The following is a 26315-nucleotide window of genomic DNA, read 5'->3' as shown; positions in this document are numbered from 1 at the left end:
AAATGTTTTCTAATGACACTCCCTTGAGACCCAGTGTGCAGCAATCTGCAGAGGCAGAGCTGAAGTGGCCAGGCTGCCATGCTCCTGTCCCCAACATGTACCCAACACCTGCTCCCAATGCATGGCACTGCCCTGGTGCGGCACCCACAGCCCTCAGAAAAGCAGCTCTGGTGCTGCCATGGGGAAAAGCCATGGGCAGTTCAGGGGGTAGGAACCCTGCTCTCCCCTCCAGCCTCTGGCTTCACTTCTACCCTTGAGCATGTGGGATAACAGCCTGGGTGCAGCTGGAGGCGTCACCTGTGGTGTCCGCAGCCCAACAAACCCACCTGCGAAGGGGCTGAAGCAGCAGAGGGATGGTCCCACTGGGACATGGTGCCAAGCTTTGGCCTCCGTGTTGGCAATTGTTGCTGTTCAGCTGATAAAGCTCCCACTGGCTCCCAGATCAGTGTTTCTGGAGGCAGTTCCCAGAACGGAGACACGACCGTGGCATGGCACAGCCCAGCACCTTCGTTCAGCAGTAACTCACCAGATGCTGGGCAGAGGGGCTTGCTCCAGGAATGCTGAGATGGATGGCAATTAACACATCTCATTCAACAGAAAAATGAAGGAACAGTCAGGATTAGTTTTTGCATGACTTTCTGCTGCTAATTACATGAGAAGTACCTGACAAGGGTAAGGCATTGAAAAACTAAATTAGAAACTCTTTGCTGAGTTTGCACCAGGACTGTTATTTGTGAAGCACCAAAAAATTACCTTTTTCTTCTAAGAACTGCAGTAATACACAGACAGAGGGGTTTCATGACAGCTTTTTCTCCTGCCCCAGCTGCAGATATTGCAGCTGCCACCAGGCATAATCAGCACCTTCCTCCCCTCTGGCAGGCCAGGGCAGACTCAGAGACGACCGTGGAGCAGATGCAGTCCACTTCCCTCCCATGCCCAGAGCACAGGGCATCGCACAAAAGGCACTTGTCCTTGCAGCAATGCTCGCAGGATGGAGCAGTGAGCTTGGATGCATTTTGGGTGCATGTTTTAAAGCAACTCATATCTTGCTTTACACACTGCCTCTACCGGGAAAAGATCAATTGTCTGTTTACCATCTTGGAAAGCAAAATGGTTTAAACAGCATTTAGGGTACCTTTCCTAGAAGGGTACCTCTCCTAAATGGAGATTTTGCTGATTCTGGGAAATTATCTGAAGTTGATTCACTAGCATCTTTGCTCTAAGTTTTGGCTTTATACTGCGAGACATAATAAGCTGGGAAGTGTTATCATCTGACAAAAGAAAGGAATCTATTTTAACAAATATAATAGCGTAGTACAATAATAAAATCAATTAATAGCTCAATGAGATCATAACAGAAAAAGCAATCTAAACGTTTGCTGTTTAGAGCTTATTTCTCAAAAAACTTGGCTGAAATAGCCTACCTTCCTGCAGTAGAGATAACTGGGTCTGTGCAGTAATTTAAAAAGTTCTCCAGATGAGGGGGGTCATTCCTTGGATTACTCTGCTGGTTTTACAGTCATTTCCAGCCTAGGGTCTTCACAGGCATTTAACCAACCCAGCACCCACAGCCCAGCAGCAGCCTGCAGCTCCCTGCTTGGCAGTAGGAGACCACAGCCACAAAACCCTGTTCCTGTGCGAGGTACCACTGAACTTCATTCACTGGCTCCCATTCAGCTTCCACTCTGCTTCCCTGCATGCCTGGTCCTGCCTTACAGACAAAGCCTGAGCTGCTGGGATTGCACGTGGATGTGATTCAAAGAGAAGCAATGGAGAAGCAATTTTTGGCAGAGGCGGATATCAAATAGGGTTCTTCTCCCTCCCCACTGCAACCCTTCAATCTAGCAGCTACTGCATTACATGCTGTGAATGTGTGTGGACCGTTCCCCATCAGATCACAGCAGGATCGTACCTTCTCTGGCTTTACCCTCTCATCCCTTAGGCTTGGAAAACTGTTCTGGCACCGAGAAAGCAGAAGTTATTCCCACCATGAAAAATTGTGTGCTCCTGGTGGTATGTGAGCACATAAATCCTGGAGGAAATAGTGCTGAAGATGCTAGGCAGGGTGGTGATGTGTGCCACAGACACCCAAGGCGGGGTGGGGGAAGGTGAAAGCCAAAAAAGCCATTCACCATCGAGTTTCAGTCCCAAAAATTTGTTAATAACTACAGTAGGAAGAAAACAATGCTGCCACTACAGCTCCTCCCTTGCAGCCACCGCTCGCTCCCATGGAAAACTGCTCTCCCCAAGACTGAACACTTGCTCACACATCAGAAACAGAGGGAACTGAGGTGCGATGGTGCCATCTCCTGACTGGTGCCAGAGGACCGCTGCATCTCACTAGCTGGGGCGAGCTCAGCTGCCACCCTCAAGCAAAACTCATCAGAGAGAAAGCCATTAATAGCAATTTTGTATAAAGAAATTTTATATAACTGGCCAAGTCCAGCAGATTTGATTTTTCTCCATGGCTAAAAGAACAGCAAAGATATACGTCTCTATATAAGCTATGTTTGCACACTCCCTTTCCTTAATTCAATGGAAAAAAAATCACTTGCTATCCAAATTCACTGTAATTATCTCTTTTCTTCTCTTGGCAAGGGCTATTTTTAGTCAATACACATGCACAGTCATACTATAACATAGCTATTTTTTAAATTACATATGCCAGCATAGTTTATAGATTTTAATTAGTCGGGAGTTGGATAGCCATCAGCAGTCAGGAGCTGTATGTTGTTTGCATACAAACTCAGTTGAGAAACTTCCCCACACAGCATCTGCTTGTACAACGAGGAGGGGCAGAGTCTCCTTGGCAGCCAAACCTTGGGACTGTTTAGAGCCCATTGAATAGTAATTGTGATCCAAGGGCTCAAATGCCACTGCTCAAATGGCATGAGGTGTAACAAGGCCAAATGCCGGGTCCTGCACTTGGGGCACAACAACCCTGTGCAGCTACAGACTAGGAGAAGTCTGGCTGGAGAGCTGCCTGGAGGAGAATGACCTGGGGGTGTTGGTTGACAACAACTGAACATGAGCCAGCAGTGTGCCCAGGTGGCCAAGAAGGCCAATGGCATCTTGGCTTGGATCAGAAACGGCGTGACCAGCAGGTCCAGGGAGGTTGTTCTCCCTCTGGACTCGGCACTGGTGAGACCGCTCCTCGAATACTGTGTTCAGTTCTGGGCCCCTCACCACAAGAAGGATGTTGAGGCTCTGGAGCGAGTCCAGAGAAGAGCAATGAAGCTGGTAAGGAGGGTGGAGAACAGGCCTTATGAGGAACGGCTGAGAGAGCTGGGGTTGAGAGAGCTGGGGTTGTTTAGCCTGGAGAAGAGGAGGCTGAGGAGAGACCTCATTGCTCTCTACAACTACCTGAAAGGAGGTTGTGGAGAGGAGGGAGCGGGTCTCTTCTCCCAAGTGACAGGGTACAGAACTAGAGGGAATGAGGTGGATGAGGTGCTGAGGGACATGGTTTAGTGATGGACGGGAATGGTTGGACTCAATGATCCAGTGGGTCTCTTCCAACCTGGTGATTCTATGATTCTATGCTCTTCACTGGGAGGAGAGAGGGGGGCTGGGTAGAAGAAGGTACTTCAGTGATGAGCACTCCTCTTCTCAAAAACCGGACAGATGGGCACATGGGACAGGTCTCCCTCCTCTGTCAGTATGTCAAAATGCCACATCCAACGCTGGTTGCACAGGATGGTTTCCCTGGCCGGGGCACACCATGCATATCCCCAAGCTGGAGCCAATGCACAGGCACCTCTCCACAAACACCTCGGAGTTCAGTGACAGCTGGGAGAGACACCGGGAGCACCCAGCACGCTGCTGAAGGGAGTGGTATCATTAAGTAGAGCCCTGGGGCAGTGCCGTCCTGCTGCCCGAGTGAAATGCCACTGGGCAGCCACCCTGGCAGCTGTGGCTCCTACACACACATTTGCGTTGCTAACCAGGAGACAGTGGCTACATCTCTTGGTCATACAACACTTAAAAAAAAGAAGAGATCAGAAATGTTATCAAAGTCTCTTCATTCGTTAACTTCCAAGGATGACCTGTATCTGGATTTTATTTTACTGGTATACTTCAGTATATTTTATTTACAAAGCACCCCAAAGTCAAATGAAATACAGAATCTGAATATCAGAATACAGGCTCTCTAGTCTTTCATCCACATCCAACTCTGCAATGATTTGTCAGATCCTGTCACCGGCGAGCAATAAGCTGACCTAGCAAGGGAGGTTTAAACTTTACAAGTGGTCTCTGCTCTACGCAAATGGGACAAATTTTGGCTGTGGAATAGCTGCCAACAGAAAAGAAAGAAAAGAATAATCCAGAACCAAAACATACTTCCCCGTTGTTTTCTGAGCAAGCTGCTTAATTGCTCACATGCTAAAATTCAGAAATCACACCATAGTTATACTAAAACTAATCTAATTTTAGTGGTGAAATTTTTTAAATAAAAGGCTTGATTTTAGGCTTTTCCTTATATTTTCCTTCCTCTGCTATTTTGACACTTCCATCATTTTTGAGGGTGACATGATGTACATACCGAAAAACCTTGCCTGTGTCTAACAAGCTGAATTATTTTACTATTGCCCAGCCTACAAGCTCGTATCTACAGAGACCTGGACAACAAAGGCTGGTGTCAGCCTCCACATAGGTGCTGTTGTAATATTTAACACTGAGCACTTACATAAAGATTCAAAGCAGTGTGGTGATTAATTGCTGTCATTCCTGCAAGCCTCCCAGGCTCACGTTTGACCGAGAGGGCCATGTGTCATTTAAGAGACACCAGGGTTTGAACAATATCACACTATTTTTTTGTTGTTTTAATTGGCTTTTTGCAGCGAGCACGAAGACTGAGGTGGGCAGGGCTGGTCAGGCAGCTGACACTGACCTACGCTGCTGCCCAACGTTGACACCCCAGGAACATCTCACGGGCACCACTTCAGGCGTCTTTATCAACAATCTTTTGGGGAAAAAGATTAGAGACATATCAAGCAGGGCTGGCGTTAGTGTTTACGCTGCAAGGAGGCAGTGGACTGAACAGACTAAGTTGCTTTCATCCTAACTATTTCTCTCATAAGCCTTCTGTTTCTGTTGAGCTTATAATGCAGATGTTCTCCCTCGCCTTGCCACCCATACCCTCTTGCTTTTAGTGCTTGGCTTGTCTCATTGCTTCCAAAGTGCTCAATGAAGCATGCTACCTGTTTCTGTGTGCCCAGCAGAGCCAGCTCTGGCGTCACCACAGCGTCGTCAGGTGTCACCACATCATCATCATCACCACATGAGGAGCAGCAGCACTTAGCCATCTCCCAACAACATCCTCTTTCCAAAAGCAACAGCCCTTTAAATGATTTGGGCCCATTGTCCCAACTTCTACAGTTGCCAGGCAAAAACTATAATGGTAGGAGAGGTTCCTCACTCACCCAAAACAGCCCAAGCCCCTGCTCTGGGACCTAGAGGCAAAGGGTCTCTGGGGGGTTACAGGGTGGAGGACAAGCAGGTGACACGAGTCACTTGAACCCCACTATGTCAGCCAGCCCCAGCTCCCCTGCCTGACAGCCTCTGAGTCTTATAAGCTTGCTGAGACATGGGCCAGACATTTTAAAGCAGTTTGTGCCATGAAATAGGCAGCCTGTGTATAGAAGTCTCCTTATTTTAAATCCCTGGTAACTTTTAGCATACATACTATATATTAAATGTAAATTTGAATATAAAATATAATGGGCCAGCTTTTCATCATCTAAATGAACTATTCAGCTCCAATTGCAATGAAGGAGAGGGGAAAAAATAAAGAACCAAATACACCTAACAAACTTACATCAGGAGGGAATCATAAAAAGATACTACCAAGATAAAACCTTATGTGAGGAAGTTAACTGCAAAGAGTAAATCCTCATAGCTCAAGAAAGTATACCTGTAGGCAGCAGTGCCTTCTGCCATGTAGCATCTAAGAGAAGGTAACGATATAAATGAGGTTGCTCAGATTGTCTCATAATGGGAAGCTGCCACTCATGAGCTGCACACAGGACCAAGACAGCAACAGGCTCTCTTGCATCTGAATTGATTTGGAGGGACCTGCACAGCAGGATGGCTTGAATGGATCAAATGTCCAATGCAAGCAAAACGAAGTAAGAACTATTACATTTCATTTGTTCATTTCAAAAGACAGAAGTGATTGTCACCTAGGCCTCCAAATCTCACCACCCTGTCATGGACAGTGTCTGTTTTGCAGCATTATAACCTAATTTCAGCTAATGTGATTTACACATAATAATTAATGGAGCTTCAGCGGTAAGGAAATTGGTCATTCAATTTGAGTTTAATTCACTGCACGTGCATATATTAGAAAGCATGTATTCCATAGCTATGATGTGGGCATGGAGAAAGGGTTGTGTGCTGGGAAGAAGAAAATAAAATGCCCAATAAACAATATGCCACTGGCCTTCCATGCCTTCCGCTCCAGAAGCATCTCCTCAATGGGAGAATGGCATGCAAATAAATCCAGGCATCTCAGCATGGATGCTTAGACGTAGGAAGGCAAAGTCCCTGCTGCCACTTCTATCTTGTTTCCCAGCTGTAGGAAACATCAGCCTGGCATATTGGCAAGTATGGCCTCACTCTGATCCTTGCCCATGCTTGAGGTGTGTATCCACTGGAGAGAGCAGCGGGTTAATGGGATGTAATATCACAGGGTATAGAGGCTACAAAAGACACTGTGTCTGTGGCATACAAATAAACAACTCCAGTGATGGAAAACCATGTCTAAAAGCCAGGACAACCTTTTGTAGCAAGGGCAGCATTGCAGAATTTCATTTTCAGCCACCTTAAGTTAAGAGCGGCATCATACCAGCCTGGCTTTTGGAGCATCTAATAGCCATGGCCCTTGCAAAGCCAAAAGCAAGGCCTGGGCAATCCTCACTGGGCAATGTGGGACCAGGAATGCCTCAGTTGCATTAGAGGAGATACCTGTAAGACGCCTACCTTTTCTAGGGTTTCTCCCCAGAATGCCTCCAGCTTTATGCCATGAAGAATCTAGCTATGTTGCTTGCATAAAAAGGAAAGCACTCACACCTTATTTTAAAGTAAAGAAAATTAAAGAATTGCTCAAGGTGGTCTGTGTAGTTTCCTTTGTGGCAACTAATTCCACACATGCAATGCAACTATAACCTCTTCCCTGTTTAATTCTTAGAGCCAGCACAGCCACACCATGGCATGGCCATACGTGGAAGGTTTACACACAGCGAAAGGTTGAAAACGCTTCCTGAGTCAGCACACATTTGAAACTAAATTCTAGGTTAAAGTGTATGCAACTTGGCTTATAAATATTATCATTAGCTTTGCAATCTATTGTGCTAATTAGATTTATTAATAGGCTTCACTGCCAGTAACAGTTCGGTTAAACTGAATGATAAGCAATTTTGGCAGGAAATTATTTCTAACAACTAAATAGTGTCTGTGTGGGCTCAAATTGCCTTGTAAAACAAAACATTGACAGGAAAGAAATGAAGTGCAAGCCATGAACATCACCCAGATATACAGTGTGTACAAATTTGGTATCCTGTCTGGAGTTCAGCACTGCACACAAGTCACCTGAAGTTCTCTTCGATTTGTTCCCCTGCTTGCTAAGGCCCCAGCGCCGCACAGCCAACAAAGCACTTCCCTACCTTACAGGGTAGGAATGAGTTTAAGCACATGTTCAACCTCAAATCCAGCACTCGGGCTTTGTCTATGACAAACCCTGAGAAAAGAAAGTGCCATCTCCTTGCTCAGATTTTAAAGACGATACTGCCAGGAACATTTTTAAACATGCCTCTGCACGGAATGTAAAACTCTGATGACCACACACTGTGGATGCCCATAAAGGCAGCCCAGGTACCCCATAGATCAATTCTTTGAGGTATGAGCATCCTCACAGTAGAACCGCCTAATACATCTATCTTTGCAGAGCCTAAAATACAGCTGAACTGGAGATACCATTACAATGCCCACCTTATGCAAACACTTCCAAAAACTAATGCAAAGGCACGTTCAAGGCTCAAAACGGACCCATTAACACCCTTACTCCTGCTACAAAAAGGAAGCTCTACCTTTCTTTCTCTGCCAGTTGAGGCTTTTTTTAAAAATAATGAAAATAATTTAAATAATTCCAATCTTAAAATGGGCTTCCTTCAGTGTAAATGAAGATTCATCGAGGAGTTTGGAAGAAACACACACCCCTCCAGATAAACAGATATAAAAACAGGAAGAATGCATCTGTAACAGAAACAGAAGAAAGTTACAACTACAACTTCCTGCTCTGAAACCAGGAAAACAAACCCAAACCCACAATTCGGAATAAGCTTGGTATTCCCTGGAAGACTCCCAGACTTTCCTGAAGAATCCCATGCCCTTGCCTCCCCCTGCTGGAGCCTGGCCTGGAACTACACCCCGTCGGTGAAAAAAGCGCCTTCTCTATCGCTTCAGGGCTTTCCAACTCACAAGACATTCGTAATTTAGAGATTTACCAGTGCCTCGCAGAAGCGTAACTTCTAGTTGTCCTGCAGCAGACAAAGGAAAAGTGAAGTTTCCTTTAATATTAACGAACCTCTACCAACATTTTGGCAGGGTGGGAGCTCCAAATCATTTTACGCAAACAAACCCCTGCCAACTTTTATAACTTGTTCCTTTTACCTACACACACCAACTTCAAATTTATTCCACATTTCAAAAAGCAGTGTTTTTCTGCCCTAGATCCAATACACGGTACTGGCACCTATGAATTTCAAGTTACTGCGCCCCATGTCCACACACAAGGTGGGCCAGAAAGAGCAGGGCCAGTTGTTTTCCGTCACCTTCTTGCCTACCATAGCCAAGTCCAATTTTTAACCCTTCCAAGTGGCTTCTGGAAGGTAGCTGCAGCATCTCCACGTGCGTGGACACTCCAGCTGTGCACACACCTGATCTGCTCTGATCTAGAACAAAAGGTTACCAAGAGGAGTATGACAGCAGAAGGGCAAAAATAAATCTGTTCACGCTGAAAACGGTACTAGATGCTTCCAAATTATACTAGGGCCACTACTGCTCCAGGGGTATAGCAGCAAATTAGATTTTATTTCTACGTTTTTACTCTTCAGTTACTATTCCAGAGTTTCAGAAAAGTGTAAGTTCAGTTGAATTCATTCCTAAACCCCATCAAAAAGCAATACATATACAACAGTGAACACAAAATGTTGCCTCTGCCCGTGAAGTTTTACCTACCCTGGTAACAGCTGTTCAAGATAGAATTACTGAATCTTTGAATGATAATTCAAACTGCTCTTCAAAAAAATGGTTATTAATGGTCACACCGCACAAGAGATCAAGTAAGAGTTCAGTAATGCAGCAACACTCGCAGGAGTTGCGTATCCACAACTGGGGTTTTTAATTGGATGAAGCTCTTAAATAATCATCAGCCTCATTTTTGCATGTCTTGAAAGTGGTGTAAAATGGTGCACAACAATACAGCTGACAGTTTTAGAAGAGAAAGTATTAGCATTCTTTACATTAGGAAGGTTTCCAATACTGCTGCAATTCTTTTCCTCACATCTTCAATTAAATTACCTTGACTATACAGGAGATGCACATTCAAAGTAGTATTAGATGTAGTCTTTGTGAGCTCAATAGAATTTCCCTTTGCTTGCAGACTTTCAGTGTAATCCCATTTGTCAGCTTCCATCTTTAAGAAGAAAACACTTCAGCTTTCAGACCAAGGACATTCTTCTTTCTTCTTTTTTTCATATCACTCCAGTGCATTCACATCTTGCAAGTACATAACTCGACTTTTAGTAGTAAAATTTAGGGATCAGTAGTCAGAGCACTCTGACCTACCATGCTCTTGTTACCAATTATATCTAACAATAATCACTTCACAACTTTGAACAACTCCAGAAGTTTGCAATGAATTGTTCTGGCAGCACAATGTAAGTTTAGCATTAATTTTTTCTACTTCATAATGATTTTGGTGACTCCTCCTCAAGCATTTCTCTCATCAGTGCCGCATTTGGCTTGATAGCCTACGGAATGCAACCTGTGGGTTTTTTTAATTGTTCTTTCTCTACTGTATTTTGCAAACAAACTGGAGTTAATAGGCATCAAGTGTATAAGCCATTTAACTCAAACTAGTCTTCATGTTTTTGAATTTGAACACCTGACACTGCTTCTGCTTTACAGGTTCTTCCTGAACAATGCACTTCAGAAATACTTTGAAAGATGCCATCATCTCATTGAGCACATTTTCAAATTTTATTTGCAACTATCAGAATTACAAAGAGTATAACAATGTAAATTTGCATTTAAAGTGACAACCCTTCCTAAGAAACAAGGTCACAATTAATGTGCAACTATTCTGGCTTCGGGCAGTTTTCATAGGATACAATTTTTCCTCCACGATAACGTCACGTTTTATAGCATTGCATGTTCATAGTTCAGTATATAGGAACAGAAATACGTCAGTTCCTACTTGCAGAACTCATATGTATTTCTGAAATATAGAAACAAAACTTCTAATTAACCACTTCCATTTGTCTTCTTGAGAGGAAGAAAAGGAAGAATCCATCCACGGTTTTCGTTGAGTCATGCAATACACTAACAGCCCTGATTCTCTCCTCCCTGACCTTATTCTCTGATTGACTTGTTCTTTTTTTTTTTAAAAAAAAAAAAACAGTAATAGAGATAGAATCACTGTCTTATTTACAGCCCTGCAGGAGACTGAGGTAAAAAAACTCAGAGATGCACACTGTTACAAATGCAAACAGCCATCAAATTGTCCAGTTTATTGATGGTAATTCAAAATTGATACAAAACATGCCCTCTTTGCATGTTGTATTTTACCCTTAAAATGCCTCCGACAGCATCATGTATATTCACTGTCTAGAATATACTTTAGCTTTCAGCATGTACTCTTCATAAAGGTATTACACAAAAGCCATCAATTTACATAACATGGTCCCAAAATTGCTTCCAGATATCTTGTTTATCAAAAGACTCAGATCTTCTGCTGATCTGATGAAATAAAGGCTTAAAAATGTTTTAAGCCATTAATAAGTATCCTACAGCAGAGTCAAGAAAGTTTGATTTCCATTATAATCTTGGGCATAAAAAGGCAACAGTCCTAAAAAAAGCAGCCCTCCAGAATGTATGGAACGTGGCAATGGGTATGATGCCAATTTGTAATGATCTAGATGAGTAAAACAGATTGTTAAAGCTATGATGATGTGAGTGAGCAGTATCACAGCAAAATATTTAATGAATACCACAAAACCAATCAAGACTGAAAGTTGAGCAGATGTTGTTTCAGAGATTTGTAATGTCAAATATACCAAAACTTTTCCTAAAAGAAATTTCTAATGCAGAAAAATTTATTTAATGTTTACTCCTAGCTAACAGTACCTTTTTTTTAAATTGGACCCTAAACTGATCAGACAATACATAGCCCACACTTTTGGACATTTATAATAAAAAAGCTTTTATTTTTCAATTGAAACAAATGCACCATCCTGCACTTGAAGGCTATAATGAGCCATAAGCATATTCCAAGGTGTATCAATGGCAACAGATTTGTTTCACCTCCACTGAGAAGTTATATAATGCACTCTTAATCTGTAAAGAATAATTAAACTCAGCCTTCTCAAAGCTTCTGTACTGCATTTCTTGATTATTGTACAGTTCCACTATCAGACCAAGAGTTTGCAGTGTGTGCAGATATTGTAGTCAATCAATAGTATAGTTTAATCATCATCATCCTCCTCTTCCTCTTCCTCCTCAAAACTGTCTTCAAAGCCCTCACTGTCTTCCTGGTCCTCATCACCTTCTATTGCTGTATCCCATTGTGGATGATTTTCTGGCACTGGTTTTGCTTCATGAACTTCCAGCTAAAATTAGATAAAAAAAGAAAAAGGGGGAAAGTGTATTACAGACAGTACACACCAATTTGGGAAAACAAAAGACACACCACATGAAACTGACAGTTGAAAAAAGCCTCAAAACAAAAACAACCCTCCTAAAAACCAAAACAAATCCAACAACTACTTCCAGACAAAAAACATGCCAGATTTTTCTCACTAGCTGCACGTATCTAGGACTAAAGGCAGGGAAATGGCATGGCAGACCTCAAGGTATAAAGCCAAAACCAACCATACTGCAGAGATCAAATTATGAGAAAACGTGTGTTAGAATACACAAGCACAGGAAAGCATCACAAAATGTAGCCTCATGTAATACATCACAAAATTGTCATTATTGGCATCACACAGAAACTGCGTCTAAGTCCGTCCTTGCCACTGCTTTAAAATTAAGACAGCGTTAATTCTTAAAGGTAACAGGACTTTTTAGGTCATACAAGGTAGCATTCAATACAACACAAAAGTACAACACGACTAAACGTTACCTTCAGTGGTTTAACCTGGTCCAGTCCCATATAAGAATCCGATCTTAAATAAACCATATACTGATAGTTTCCAGGTTTGCCTGGTGCTGGGAACTTCAGCTCTACCTACAAAACCAGAATGCATGCTGTAAGTGCTTTCAAGTGACACATTAAAACTAGTAACTGAGTACTGTAATGGGCAATAAATACTACTATAGAATAATATTTTATTTCCTTAAAGACTTTTATTTTCTTACAAGTCACACTTCTTTGAAAATCTCTACATAATATATACCTACAGAAGAGACAGAATACCCAAATACAGTACCTTCCATGAAAGCTGAATAATTTAATTGTATTTTTCCTGAATCAGATCAAAGTAACTCCACATTAAATACCCAATTTCACCCTGTTGTATGCTTCCTAAATCTCAAAAACTCAAACATGTTAGACTTATATCCTCAGACTATTTGTTTTAACTGTTACTTGAAATTTAACATGAAGTAGTTTCAAAAACCAAAATACATCAAAGAATACTGCCAAAGGTCGCAGTCTCAGAAGTGTTCATATGAACTGATGTTAATTAATTTGTCACAGCCTCAGCTCTACAGAAGAAAATTATTTCTCACATCTGAATAGCTTTAAGAATGATCATTGTGTATGAATACTGTTTTTTCATAGCTTTTGATATAAGGCGGAACCCCACACATCCTGCAAAGAAACTTGAAAGTTGTCTTCAATTATTTTTTCTTTATCCATCATCAATTTTCACAGTTAAAAGGTTGTTATCTACTTTTATTAAGAGAGTAAAATTTGTTTTCCATCTCGAGATAAGTATGAAAGTATTAACATCTAAACATATTTGCATAACATAACACACTTCAGTAAAGTTTCATAATACCCCAAAAGAAAATTCAAGTACTTTACCTCTTCTTTATCTTTTAGTGTACAAACATGATATGGCATACATATTAGCATCTGCTCCTTACGATCTGCAATATATAGCCACCACCATTCTTGTTTTTCCTTTCATAAAAAACAAAACAAAACAAAACACGAAACAGGATTACTGAAGTCATAAAATCCTGTCCCAGGTAATTACATTTCAATGGTCCTTAGAATAGAGGCAGAAAGGAGGTGGTTGGAGGGGGTCTTGGGGGAGGATCTGTCATTGTTTTGTTGGCTTTGTTTTTTATTTTTTTAAACCCTTGGATGGATATGAATAACATATAGTATATACTGCATGCTGAAAACAAACAGGTTATCACAAGCAACTGCTGGTCTCCAAAAGATTCATTCTGTATACTCAGCCTAAGCTATCATGTGAGACACAAAATCGTTCTGAAAAATTGTGGCCAGGGTGGATTAATAAGCAACTTCATGCAACATAATACCACCTTAGTTCCTTCAACAGAAAGCCAGTGTGGATAAAAAAAGTCAGCATATAAAGCAAGGTATGCCAAAACACAGCTAAAGTTACTAGAGTTACTGTGTTCCCAGTAAACAGCCTTTCTCCAGGAAAGCAATTTTTGTCCCACTTCTGTCCCCCTCCAGAAAGTGGGATTCTGCTGAAAGTTGAAACTCGGACCTACTGAGATTTCACTTCAAGGAAGTATGAACCGCAGGCAATGTTGATATTAATGAAGGACATCCAACAACTGCTGCCTACCACAGAGCTTTCCAAATAGCTACCGGTCTCAAAGGTCTTGCCACTGCAGGCACTTGAGCAGATTTCCTAAACTAAATGAAATTAAATGAGTGCAGCCCTTCACAAAGGACAGCAACACTGTGCAAAAAATAATTTATCGCTCAGCTGGAATCAGATTAAGATTATGGTGCAGTTCAGCAGCAGACAAACATTCTCAAATGGGAAAGACTGTAGCTCATCAACTGCTCTTCATTTAACCAGTACTTTTTCGTTAACCATCTGGCACACACACATTTTTAGGCAAAATCCTCTTTAAAAGAAGCTGAAAACTTTCTATTGCAAAGAAGTTTAGTACTGCAAAACAAGTTTCCGTTCCTTCACCTCCTGAAGTCTTTTCTTAAAATTGAGGTCAGGGGACTTCTTTGTATTTATGTATTTTAATAGATAGGCAATAGTCTTAATCATAGAATCAGAGAATCATTAGGTTGGAAAAGACCTTTGAGATCATCAGCTCTAACTGTACCTGTCTACTACTAAATCATGTCCCCAAGCACCTCATCTACCCACCTTTTAAGCACCTCCCTGGGCAGCCGGTTCCAGTGCTTGATAACCCTTTCTGTGAAGAAATTTTTCCTAATGTCCAATCTAAACTTCCCCTGACGCAGCTTATGGCCACTCCCTCTTGTCCTACCACTTGGAGGAAGAGACCAATAGCCACCTCTATGCAACCTCCTTCTAGGTAGCTGTGGAGAGCAATAAGGTCTCCCCTCAGCCTCCTCTTTTCCAGGCTAAAGCACCACAGCTTTAGCTGTGCACAGCACAGCTGAGCACTCAGCTGCTCCTCATAAGACAGTATTCAAGGCCTGGCCTCACCAGGACAGAGTACAGGGGGAGAATCACTTCCCTGGTCCTGCTGGCCACGCCGTTTCTGATACAAGCCAAAATGCTACTGGCTTTCTTAGCCACCTGGGCACACTGTTGGCTCACGTTCAGTCAGTTGTTGACCAACATCCCCAGGTCTTTCTCCACTGAGCAGCTTTCCAGCCAGCCTTTCCCGAGCCTGCAGCGTTGCATGGGGTTTTTGCAGGACCCTGCACTTGGTCTCGTTAAACCTCATACCACTGGCCTCAGCCCATCAATCCAGACTGTTCAGTTCCCTCAGTACAGCCTCCCTACCCTCCAGCAGATCAACACTTCCTCCCAGCGTAGTGTTTCCAAATTTTACTATTAACAGCACAGCCTTACCCTTAGGGAAAAACTCTACACCTTTTACATAGCCCAAATGTCAGACTGACCATAAAAAAGGACCTGCATTTGTATCAATACATTATTTGTTATTACCAAACACTGTGCTGACTTACATTGGATATGTTCCCGTCACTACCAATGGCAAGAAGTTTTTTAGAACAAAGATCAAAAATGTCAACTGGATTTTCACTAAAAAAATGCTAGAAATAACAGATGGGGGGCAGGAAGAAATACCTCAACAAGTGATATACAATGATTTAATGCTCAAAGGAATCTACAGAGTAAACTCTTCGGAAGTAAAGCTCCCAACTCCAAAGTACCACTGCTTTTTTATAGAAAGGACAACTCTGCAGAAGTGCCATTTTCCTCTCTTATTGGGTGGAATTTAAAGTTTATGCCTGTGAGAATCTGGCAAGCTAACAGGCAAGTGGGCAAAATGCCCTTTAACAGATGGGTGCAAGGTTTGGCTTGCCAGGGAACCAGTATGTTCATGAAATTCGAACACCAGGGCCAGTTTCTACCTAAAAATGTCAGAACTACAATCTGTGCACTTTCTGGATCCATGGATGCAGGAGCAGAAGATAATTATTTAGGAACCTGCATAGATTAAAGATGCATCTCTGGCAGAGTAATTGACTGCCTCAAAACTTAAATGGAACAGTGTTAAGGCTGCTTCTTGAGAGCAAGCGTATTGGGCTCAGCTACACTCAAATATCCATAAGCTCTGGAAACAGAAATTTGTATAACTATAACACTTCACACCTAACTCCGCATTCCTGAACCGGCCATAACAACAATACAAGTCATAGCCTAAATCACGGATGAAAAACACAACCAGGGAGTAAGTACAGGTTCTGTTCTTCAGGCACTGCAATTCAACTACCTGAACAAACTCCAACTGCAGCTACAGCACTGAGTACAGTTACATTCAACCTTCAGGGTAACAGCGAAGAGAGGTTGGAAAATTTATAACTGCAGTACCATGAGATAACATGTCTGTATCTTTCAAGTTTAAGCATTCAGTTCAGCCCTAAATTTTTTTTTAGCATAGTACTTCATTTAGGTTTTATCATTAAATCCATCAGCAGCTTGGTGACATACAGCTGAAGCTTGAGCAGCTTTGTACAGAGTTAAGAGAAGTCTTCAAAGAAATCCTTAGTGCAGAAAAAGAGAAATATGAATAGTTAGTGGCCCTGTGGGCACTGGGCATAGCATATACTCACTGTTTGAGCTTAGACTGATGACCAAAGCCCAGCTGCCAGTACAGCAAGGAGGTATTAAGACCCTGCTGCCTATTAGACATGATCTAAGGCAGCCAGAGAGCAGAATGCCAGTACGTCTTTGTTATGCTGGTGTACTGCTGGAAGCTGCATTGAGAGACAGGAGAGTGCCTAACAGCATCAGGAAAATACAGCATTAAGATCAGCTTTTACAAAACTAAATATCACGAAGCCACACAACTCTAAGCTATGACCTTCAGGAAAACAATTTCTTTGGTATATTTGTATATCTTGTCTGGCTCCTTAGCAACCAGTTTTGCTTCCCACATTTTGCTTTCTAATGATGACAGAATTCAGTAAAAAACAGCAGGAACAGTATGATCACAAGCACAGGGACAGCAGAGTATGCTTTGCACACGCAGACTGTCAGGATACAGACAAAGAGCCCTGGGGACTGAAAAGAAGTAGGAAAGTATACAGTGTCTTTTTCTCATGTTTTCCTGTTCCTCCTCATCTCAATTGCCTCTTTTAAATCACAAGCAGAAGCCTTGCAACCCCTCCCTGTTACTGAAAAGAGCACAACAGGAGAGAAGAGATCCTAGATTAGCTCCCTAGTCAGGCTGCAGGGAAGCAAAGGAAACCATCTGAAGCACTGGCCTGGAAAGAAAGAGTGTCCAAATACTCCCTCATCCTGATTCCAAGTCTGGTTGCCGCCCAAAGCTTATTTGCTCAGAACACAAAATGTATGCTTTTAAAAATCCCATCTTTCTCAAAGTTTCACTGTGATAATGGCTGTTCAGACATCTACCAAGTGGTTAGCTGTTTCTGTAACAACTGATACACCAGAAAATACTTTCAACGCCAAAGGCTGCTGAAGAGACATCTCAGCCTATCTATTATATTGAGTCACCATTCAAATACATCTCGTTCGGACACCCATCACACCCAATCTTGTATTTTTGAGCTGTATAGGAACGACTGTTCCATGATTGGCTTCCAGACTACATTGTGGTAGAAAGACTGCTTTGCCAACCCTCTCCATCTTCCACAGCTGCATGCTGTCTTGCCACTACACTGTTCCATTGAGATTTGAAGTCAGGCACTAAGCCAAAATGATCTGCTGAATCAAATGACCCCCAGACTCTCGTCATTACTGTTAACACAGGAGAGACCTCCTCCTCCACATCCAGGCACTTGCAGCCAGATAAAGAGCAAATACTCTACCCTTAACTCTAATACAGAGCCACTGCTGTGCTTCATATTCCATAGCACAAGAGAGAAGAAAATTACCATAACTTAGATCCCTATATATCTGAAACACTTCATTCTGAATCCATACATAGCAGATCAGAAGAAAAGGCAAACATTATTGCCATCAAAAAGAAACTGTAAATTCCATACAAGTTTGCAAGTCTCTGGGAACTGGATAGAAAGAACAACACATTAAGAATTTTTGGGAAAGTATCTGAAGGAGTTTAAGAGGATTTTATAAATTGAGGCTTTAAAATTAAGATTAGTAACTTTAAGTATTAGACACTTTAATTAGCCCAGTATTCACCGTAAAAATACAAAAAAAGTAATTCGTAGTATATTCTCATGTTTCACAACTTCAATGCTTTCTACTACTAACCTCAGGGAAAAAAAGACTGTAAACAGGATGTGTTATCTTCGACTTCGTTTCAAGAAGGGCTCGCTCCTTCCTCTGTATACTTTGCTGTAATTCTTGCCATTCCTGTTAAAGAAGAGTTTAAAGAGTAACTGTGCATTAGGCATCTTTTGCATTAAAAAAACCCATGGAAATGATACATGTGACAAGTTCTTGCGCTACACTACACATTATAAAATAGAAATGTAAGTACTTAGAGATTAAGTTATACAGTATGATTAAAAGCAAAATAAAAAAAAAAATCAAGCAACAGGAAAACCAAAGAGAATATTCATGTAAATATTAAAAAAAAAAACCCCAAACCCCCGAAACTCAGACCTGCAAGGCTTGCACACTTTCCTTAAATCTTTCCCTGAAGTTAAAAACGACATGAGAAAAAACAGCCTACATTTTCTGTCTATGCTGCAAAGACCCTCCACTGCACTCTCTAAAACAAACTCACTCTTACGCCAGAACGAGGTCTGAAAACCTCTGGAGAACTGATATTACTCCTTCATCCTAGTGTTGCCTAGCCTGAGGGGATGCTAGAGGATTAAAATGCATTTTCTCTCAACCCCAGAGGCAACATTACCCTTCAAGAAAAAGTAAGGCTTACAGCTTCATCATCTTTGTTTTGCTTCTCATCTTGTTCTCTGTCAGAGTCTCTGTCACTTCCATCATCTTTTTCACTTTGAGAGTCTCTGTTTGTTTCTTCTTCTTCAGATTCACTTCCTTTATCTGAGACCTCTTCCTCCTCTTCCTTCGCAGCTACTTCCTTAAAACAAAAAAAAGAAAACATCTAACTTAGTTTCTCTGCATTACTGTAGTACACAGCATTCACAGCACCTGTCTTAAGGTCATAGGCCTTATTTCCTTTCCTTGTGTTACAGAGTACGTCTACAGTGAAGATTAATCCTTTTCACCTCGTGTGCCAAGAGGAGCAAGGAAGCAATCTTCCTTCTCCATATGGCATCTGCAACATGAACAGAAAATAGGATTTATTTCTGGGGTCGCTTTTCAAAGTTGTAAAGAAAAAAAAAAGAAAGTACCTAAAACATAGTCCGTGAGGTGGAGAAAACACCACGCAGTGGGAGCATAAAGGAACTAATGCTACTTAAATTACCAGAAGATATGCTTTGCAAAAGCACAGAATGAAACGTAACAGACAAAAACCCCATCAGAAGTGATAAGCTGAACAAAATACTAAAACATCAATGAATGTATCAGTTACCCCATTAGCTTGTTTTTGCTTCTGCTGCTTTGGTGGCTGCAATGAAGGTGGCACAGGTTTCTTTTTCAATGGCTTCTTTTTCTTTGATTTTGAAGCTTTCTTGGTTCCTTTATTCTTTTGCTGCCATCCTTTGCTCTTAACTTTGCTGGCATCTCCTTGCTGTAGGAAAGTAGTATTTGAAATATTTATTCTGTTCATTAAATTTAAGGCATACACCGTACTTTAGCATTTTAAGCTGAGAACCAAAGTTAGAAAGCATAGCTCGAGACACTTCAGTAGGTGTCTCTGAAAAAGTGCTTGAGAAGCACACAATTAGCCATTCCAGATCTGAAAGAACGTTCTCTTTAGCTAGCTAGCTAGGAATGTTCATTTTTCCACTTACCCCATCTTCTGCTGGTTGCTCTTCTGCTGCACATATAGACTGTTCCTTTTCAAACACTTCCTGTTTAGAGAAAGATGTGAAAACTATTAACACCACTGTTCTGTACCAAAAGAGCAAATTATTATTTTATATTTGTACTTAAACTAAATCACCTAAATCAGGTCTGAGGGTTTTACTCATGGCAAGTTCTTTTATCAGTGACAAACAACGCAGGATTAACAGATCAAAATTAAACACTTTTTTGAACATTTGGTCTAGGATTTTTCCATCAGTACCATTATAAAGAATCTCAGTAACATGTAATCTTGTTCTAAAGAATCTACTTGTTTTATAAAGCACGGAAATCCTGCATGACAAAAAGCAAGCAGCAGTAAAACAAATTCTGTTGCAGCTGCCAGAGCATTAAAAACTTCAACAGCTGCACTGCTACTCAGGGACACAGGACAACAAATCAAACCAGAAATATGAAGCGTTAAGACAAAACACAATGTTAGTATTCTGTAGTCTAGAACTCCTCTATGCAAATAGAATACTTTTGTGCATTTCTTCACATGGCATTAAGTATCAGTCATAATGAGCTTATATAAAAATGGAAAGTAAGAGATGTCACAAGAAAAAAGGCTAGCTGGAGTTCTTAGGTCATGTATTTCAATCCCAGGCTGCCCAGTGGCGTTCACATACAAAATGTTAAATGATTTTTCTATTTGTCAGATATTTTAATTAGTTTCCAAGTACAGTTCACAATCTAATTCTCAGTTTCCTTCATTTTTAAGGTCCATAATAGCAATACACTTGTACTTTCTACCTACTGCATCCTCAGTTATCATTGAGATGACGCATTCTGAAATTCCATAGCATGAACATGCTACTTGCATAGATATAGGCTGCTTAATGCTGAACTGGCTTCAGTGGCTACTCTGATCCTTACTGTTACGCTCATGCTTTGTATGTATGCCTTAATTTGGAGGCATAACTCAAGACCTTCCATTTACTTAGATAATTATCTGAATACTACAGATGCAAAAGGAGACACTGGAGTAGGCTTTCTTCAGTAGCAGTACTTCTTATGGCTTTATGCTAAAAAATAAGCACGTCAGAAGTTTAACGACTAGGGTGTGATAGTATTTTGGTTATGCCACATCGCCATCTATTCAGCAGTCCACTTTCTTCATGTGGCACTCATATCTTCTTTATATTATCTATGTTCTGCATGCTGCTGGCCCAAGTTCCTTTCATAAAAGTGTCTAAAACACTCAAGAGATCTGTAACATTCTGAGCCCACATAAAGTGAAATCAAACACCATACTAGAGACTTGAGTAAATACTTGATTCTAGTTCAAGAATTAAGTTTCTGAATGTCTCTTTTCCTGTTATTTACAAACCTCAGGGCAGTATCATTTGCCATATTCTTTTACTGTTCCCTAGACAACTGCAACAGGTCAGACTGAACTTCGTTTCTGAAAGAGAAACTTTTCCTGGAATCATACCAAAACCAGAGAGGATAGGATTAAGAACACAAGTTCTCTATTTCAAATCTTCATTTTGCAGTTATATTTATGAAACACTGTCAGCTTGCAAAGAAGCAATGCCTGTTTGTTAGCATATGCTTGCAGTTACCCTGAAAAAACAAGTAGTTTTGATACTTACTGCCATGGTCTGTCTTGTAAGCGTGACCAGAACAGTGACAAGAGAACCTACTGTAATATTGTTGCTGTCTTCATCATCCAAAACTAGTGTAAAAAGAAAAACAATGCATCCATTAAACTTCTTTAAAGTCCTTTTTCAAACAAACATCTTCTTCTGTTATGTCTAAATATAAGCATACAAATTCCAGATTTTTTAAGAAAAAATAATTTCAAAATATTCAGCACATCACTTACAACCTCAACTATACTATCAAGATGAAGGCTGGTAAATCAGCATACTACAACATTGAGTTTGAAATTTTAATTGCATGAAAGTTAGAAAATTCTAAATTATAGCTACTGTGGGAACAATAATTGTAATATTGTGCATTATATATGAAAGCATAAAACTTTAGAAACATGAAATACCACACATGATTAAAGAGACACTATTATATTTGTTCTGGGAATCATAACTTTAATTTTCTTGACTTTCATATGATTAACAACTCAATGTCAATGCCACATTAGCAATCATGCATTTAATTCTTTCTTAAGTAGAACGCAAAAGAAAATAAAAGAGCGGCAATGATTATTTTAACTAAAACAAACATAAAACCCACAGGAAAGCCACTAAGGAGTTTATACCCCCAGTCTATGAACAGGGGAACACTCCAGATTGGAGAGGAACAGTTACATCCCACTGCAGAAATTTTTATTCCCCCACCCTCTCCAAGAAAGCAGTTTTACTATTCACTAGTTGTACATGTATTATTTAATCTAACACTAATGCTGAGCTAAACAGAAAAGCATATTCATTGTTTAATCCTCTATATCACATCCAAGTACAGCTGTGGGACAAGTGAAGACTACAGGCAGAAAAGGGTTGCATGCCAAAATATGGGAAGATACTCCAAGACTGAAATTTAAGTAGATTAACAAGAATGTGTACAAGAATGTATCAAGTAATCCCATGCCACAATACGACAAAGACTTTGTTTTAAAAAAACACTAACGTTTAGAAATACCAAGCCTAAAAGACATTTGCTTTCTTAGCAGATATTTCGATTAAAATTTGGCTTCTCTGAGCGCTATGCATAAGCCAAACTACAAATTAGGCCACCTGAACAAAACATCACATTTCGAATTTGATCATTACAACATAAATTAGAAACAAGTATTAAAACAACCTTTCAAATATCTCACATCTACTAGCACTGATCTTCGACAAAGGAAAGGCAACCACAGAACCAATTCACTTTCCCCTGAAAGGCTACCTAACAGGAACCGCTTAACAATCCACCTCATCTTCAGAGAGGAAGAGCATTATACGTTCATTGAAAACAGTGTACAGAAAAAGGTAGCTAATCATAGCATGGACGAACTCTGCCAGATATAAAAACCACACAAGGATTATCACAAAGGAACCCATGAATATTAAGTCATCAGGGTCTACAAGTCAATCACAAAGGACTCCCAATGCTGCAGTTAGCTACACATAAATTCTGGAATAAGCACAGCTTTAAGATACCTAATAAAAGTGGTATTTCAACAAGAATTCTACATTGCTCTACGTTATTAAATCAACAGATGAAATATCAGATAAGCTCCTGTAGGAGAAACTACTGCTGGCTTGGGAATCTGAAATGTTTCAATGTACTTTATCACTTCAGACTCAGGTCTCATGTACAAGAGCTCACCACTCAAAATACTACGTAATTTCCAGGCCACATAAATAGAGTGAGTTGTGTTTCAGCATCCTCCAAAATTTACTGCCAACAGACTATCAAAATGTCAGAAGAGCAACATAATACAGAACAAAAGGACCTCCCACTCACCTTGTGATTTTATGTCCATAGTGACATATGGAAAGCTGCCAAGGACAGCCATAACTTCGTCATATTTCTTATCTTCTAGGAAGTGCAATAAATTGCGACGATCAGAGCCTTTCAAACTCACCAAATCCTGAATACTTTTGATTTTATACTGAATTAAAAAAAAAAAACAAACAGAAAAAAGGAAGTTGCATGGTAGCAAAGAATACAGCCCACAAATAAACTCTTGATAACGCATCAATTGTGTCCCCATGTTACTAATAAATATAAACCATTTCGTTTTTTCTTATTAAAAAAACCCTATACTTTAGGTAACTAGAAAGCATAGAAAACAAACCTACTAAACAGCACTGCTTTGAATATTGGTGCGCTCCTTCATATGTCACCCCTTAGAAACTGGACACATTTCTTGTAAAACTTTTTTAAGCCTGTTTTTCCAGAAAGCCTAGCCAAGAAATCCTACTAATTAGGTAATTTATATAGAGCACTTCAGAGCTTTAAGATTTATGTTAACAGGCACAAGTATGAGTTTGCTGAAGCTCTCTTCTCATACTGGACGGCAAACAAATCTAAAACCATTCATTTTCAGATTTGCAGAGCAGAATTAGAAGGATAACACGAATTCAGTTCTGTTTAAACACTCCATCACTTCACGATTATATATGTATTTTCTTAAAAAAAACTTCATGAGTCAACTTCATGCATCCAGGTAGATTGATCATACCTCCAGTCTAGATAACTACTTTTGAAGAACTCAATGCACGGGAATCCTGTACAAACAAGCCTAATAAATCAGTCTCTTCTTTCAAGAGAAGGACAGGTGAGATTACAAGATAGCCAAATCCTTGATTTTTCTCCACTTAGTTACACTGCACATGTCAAAAACTACATCTAAAATTGTGCACTTTTTAATATGTTCCCTGTAGTTTAGGCCTGGATTAAGGAAAATAAGTGTTTGATGATACCTATAAGAAAATTATTCTTACATCATCAGAAGGAAAAGACTACTTGACTATTGATGAACAAACAGCTTCAAAGGGGATTAAAAAAACCACAATATTTAACAATTCTTTATTATCACATTAACACAGAAGCATTTGAACATCACCTGTCGTTAAAGCTATACAATACCTCCATTAAGCAAAAAAACGTATTTAAGATTGATCCAAATAAGACTATGAAAAAAAGTCATCAGCTTCTACTAGAAGATAACTGCTTGTTTCTAACCAAGCATTCCTACAAGACGTACTACAGTCAAACAAACAAGCAGGTCTGAATAGAGAGGCAGTCAGTGAAAAAGAGTGAAGAGAGACACGCAGGTATTCAGACAAGACTAGTCTTTTTTGTCCTTAAATTTTACAAATACCAACGCTTATCCAAGTACAAGTACACAGCTACGACTTTTTAAAGCACCCTCTTTCACATATAAAGGATAACAAAATCTGAAATACTTCCCATAGTAGGTGCTTTCTTTTTTCTTTTTATGAACTCCTGTGCTACCTGCCAAATCTATTTTCTATCAAACTTTGTTCACAAAGGCTAGGGGCAATGGGTGTAAAGTGGAAATGGGCAGATTTAGACCAATCATAAGGAGAAGTTTCTTCACGATGAGGGTGGTGAGGTACTGGAACAGCAAAGCTGTGGCTGCCCCATCCCTGGAGGTGTTCAAGGCCAGGCTGGATGGGCCTTTGGGCAGCCTGATCTAGTGGGATGTCCCTGCCCATGGCACGGGGGTTGGAAATAGATGATCTTTAAGGTCCCTTCCAACTCAAACTATTCTACGATTCTAAGAAACTAGATTAAGAATGTTGTAAAGCAAAACAAGCTAAAAAAATGCCAGTAGGATATTCCAGCTATATTCTGGAAATAATGTGATATTAAATCAGAGGTAGTACTCTGTAATAAGAAGGAAACTGTTTTTTCCGTTTGTGAGGTCAATGTAGACTGATCTTTTACGTTCATCTCTTGAGATGGACTTTAAAGAAACACAGATCTAGGAAGCAATGCACTGAATTCCTGAAAAAATAAACATAGGCAAATAGGTAAAAGTAGTAACAGAAAATGTTTGAAGACATTATCAAGTATAATTCATAGTTGTATACCTTTTTATGATTGGAGACCCGCCTAAGGTTGTCCTCTTCAATGTGAGGCAGCTGCAAAAGGGGAGACTTGAACTGCTGAAGTCCCTGGACAGTCATCTGAGAAAGCTTCATGCAATTTTCCAAAGATCCCAAAGATGGAGCACGGAACTCCCTTTCTTGGGGAGAATGAAAGACAACATCTTTTTTAATTTTTTCTTCTTACACTTTTACAACGTACTCATGTTAAAGACTACAGAAAAGAATTGGTTTTAGTCAAGCCAAAGGAAGAAGCATCTTAATGTCCAGCACCATTACTCTTTTTACTCTCATTGCAGTCACAAGGCTCAGCAGAAATTTTCTTCCCTATACTTAAGCTATCACAGCTGAACACTAAGAAAGGGAAAGACTTCCATATAACACTGTCTCAGGGAACAACAGCACAATGTATCTATGAAATTATCATAGACAAAACCCACCAACACTTAAGTTTTAAAAGGAAAAAAAGCAGCATTAAAACCAACTTGTTCTAATACTTCTTACTTTTTCTGATAACTTTTATGTGTAGATAAGTAACATTTAGCTCTACTTTGTAAGGATATCATTAAATATAATTTCAGGAGACAATCTTCAACAAAATACATTAAGATTTTCATCATTAGACATGAATATAAAGCCTATTACATGCAAGGAAAAAAACCTAGGTATAATTGAAACAACGTGAATCATATTCTGTTAGAAGGCACTAAGAATAGCTGTAAAAATATCGAAGGCATAGCTTTTATAACTATACTTAAAGGTTAAAAGGTGTGCCTAAGCAAGCTTCTATTTGACTCTTCTTTTAGAAAGTCCCTGTAATTCCTTAAATGTTTTAAAGTACAAAGATGCATACACTCTGTATAATTAAAATGACTGAAAGAGAAGGAAAAAGTCTTAACCAGAGCAAAGGAGGAAAATGATTTACTACATTATGTCTGCATAGAAATGAAAAAGCAAAGCAGACAGGTTTCCACATACTGCTATT

At 40.2% G+C, this 26315-nt stretch overlaps 1 protein-coding gene across 1 annotated transcript in view; it reads right to left on the bottom strand.

Moving 5' to 3' along the window:
* Positions 1-10672: 10672 nt before the first annotated feature.
* The window catches only part of LOC138717586 (translocation protein SEC63 homolog), a 58234-nt gene continuing 42591 nt past the window's right edge, over positions 10673-26315 (bottom strand). Inside the window, exons 12-21 of the mRNA XM_069851115.1 lie at positions 25316-25470; positions 23217-23364; positions 21401-21483; positions 19754-19813; positions 19372-19530; positions 18757-18915; positions 18126-18227; positions 13307-13405; positions 12401-12505; positions 10673-11885 (exon numbers count right to left, since the gene is read on the bottom strand). Of these exons, the coding sequence (XP_069707216.1) occupies positions 11742-11885; positions 12401-12505; positions 13307-13405; positions 18126-18227; positions 18757-18915; positions 19372-19530; positions 19754-19813; positions 21401-21483; positions 23217-23364; positions 25316-25470 (1214 nt within the window). The 3' untranslated portion in view covers positions 10673-11741. The remainder of the gene's footprint in view (positions 11886-12400; positions 12506-13306; positions 13406-18125; positions 18228-18756; positions 18916-19371; positions 19531-19753; positions 19814-21400; positions 21484-23216; positions 23365-25315; positions 25471-26315) is intronic.

The sequence above is a fragment of the Phaenicophaeus curvirostris genome, chromosome 2, assembly GCF_032191515.1.
Source record: "Phaenicophaeus curvirostris isolate KB17595 chromosome 2, BPBGC_Pcur_1.0, whole genome shotgun sequence".
Classification (NCBI taxonomy): Eukaryota; Metazoa; Chordata; class Aves; order Cuculiformes; family Cuculidae; genus Phaenicophaeus; species Phaenicophaeus curvirostris.
Note: the sequence above shows the minus strand (reverse complement) of the source record. Positions and strands in the feature narration are given on the sequence as shown.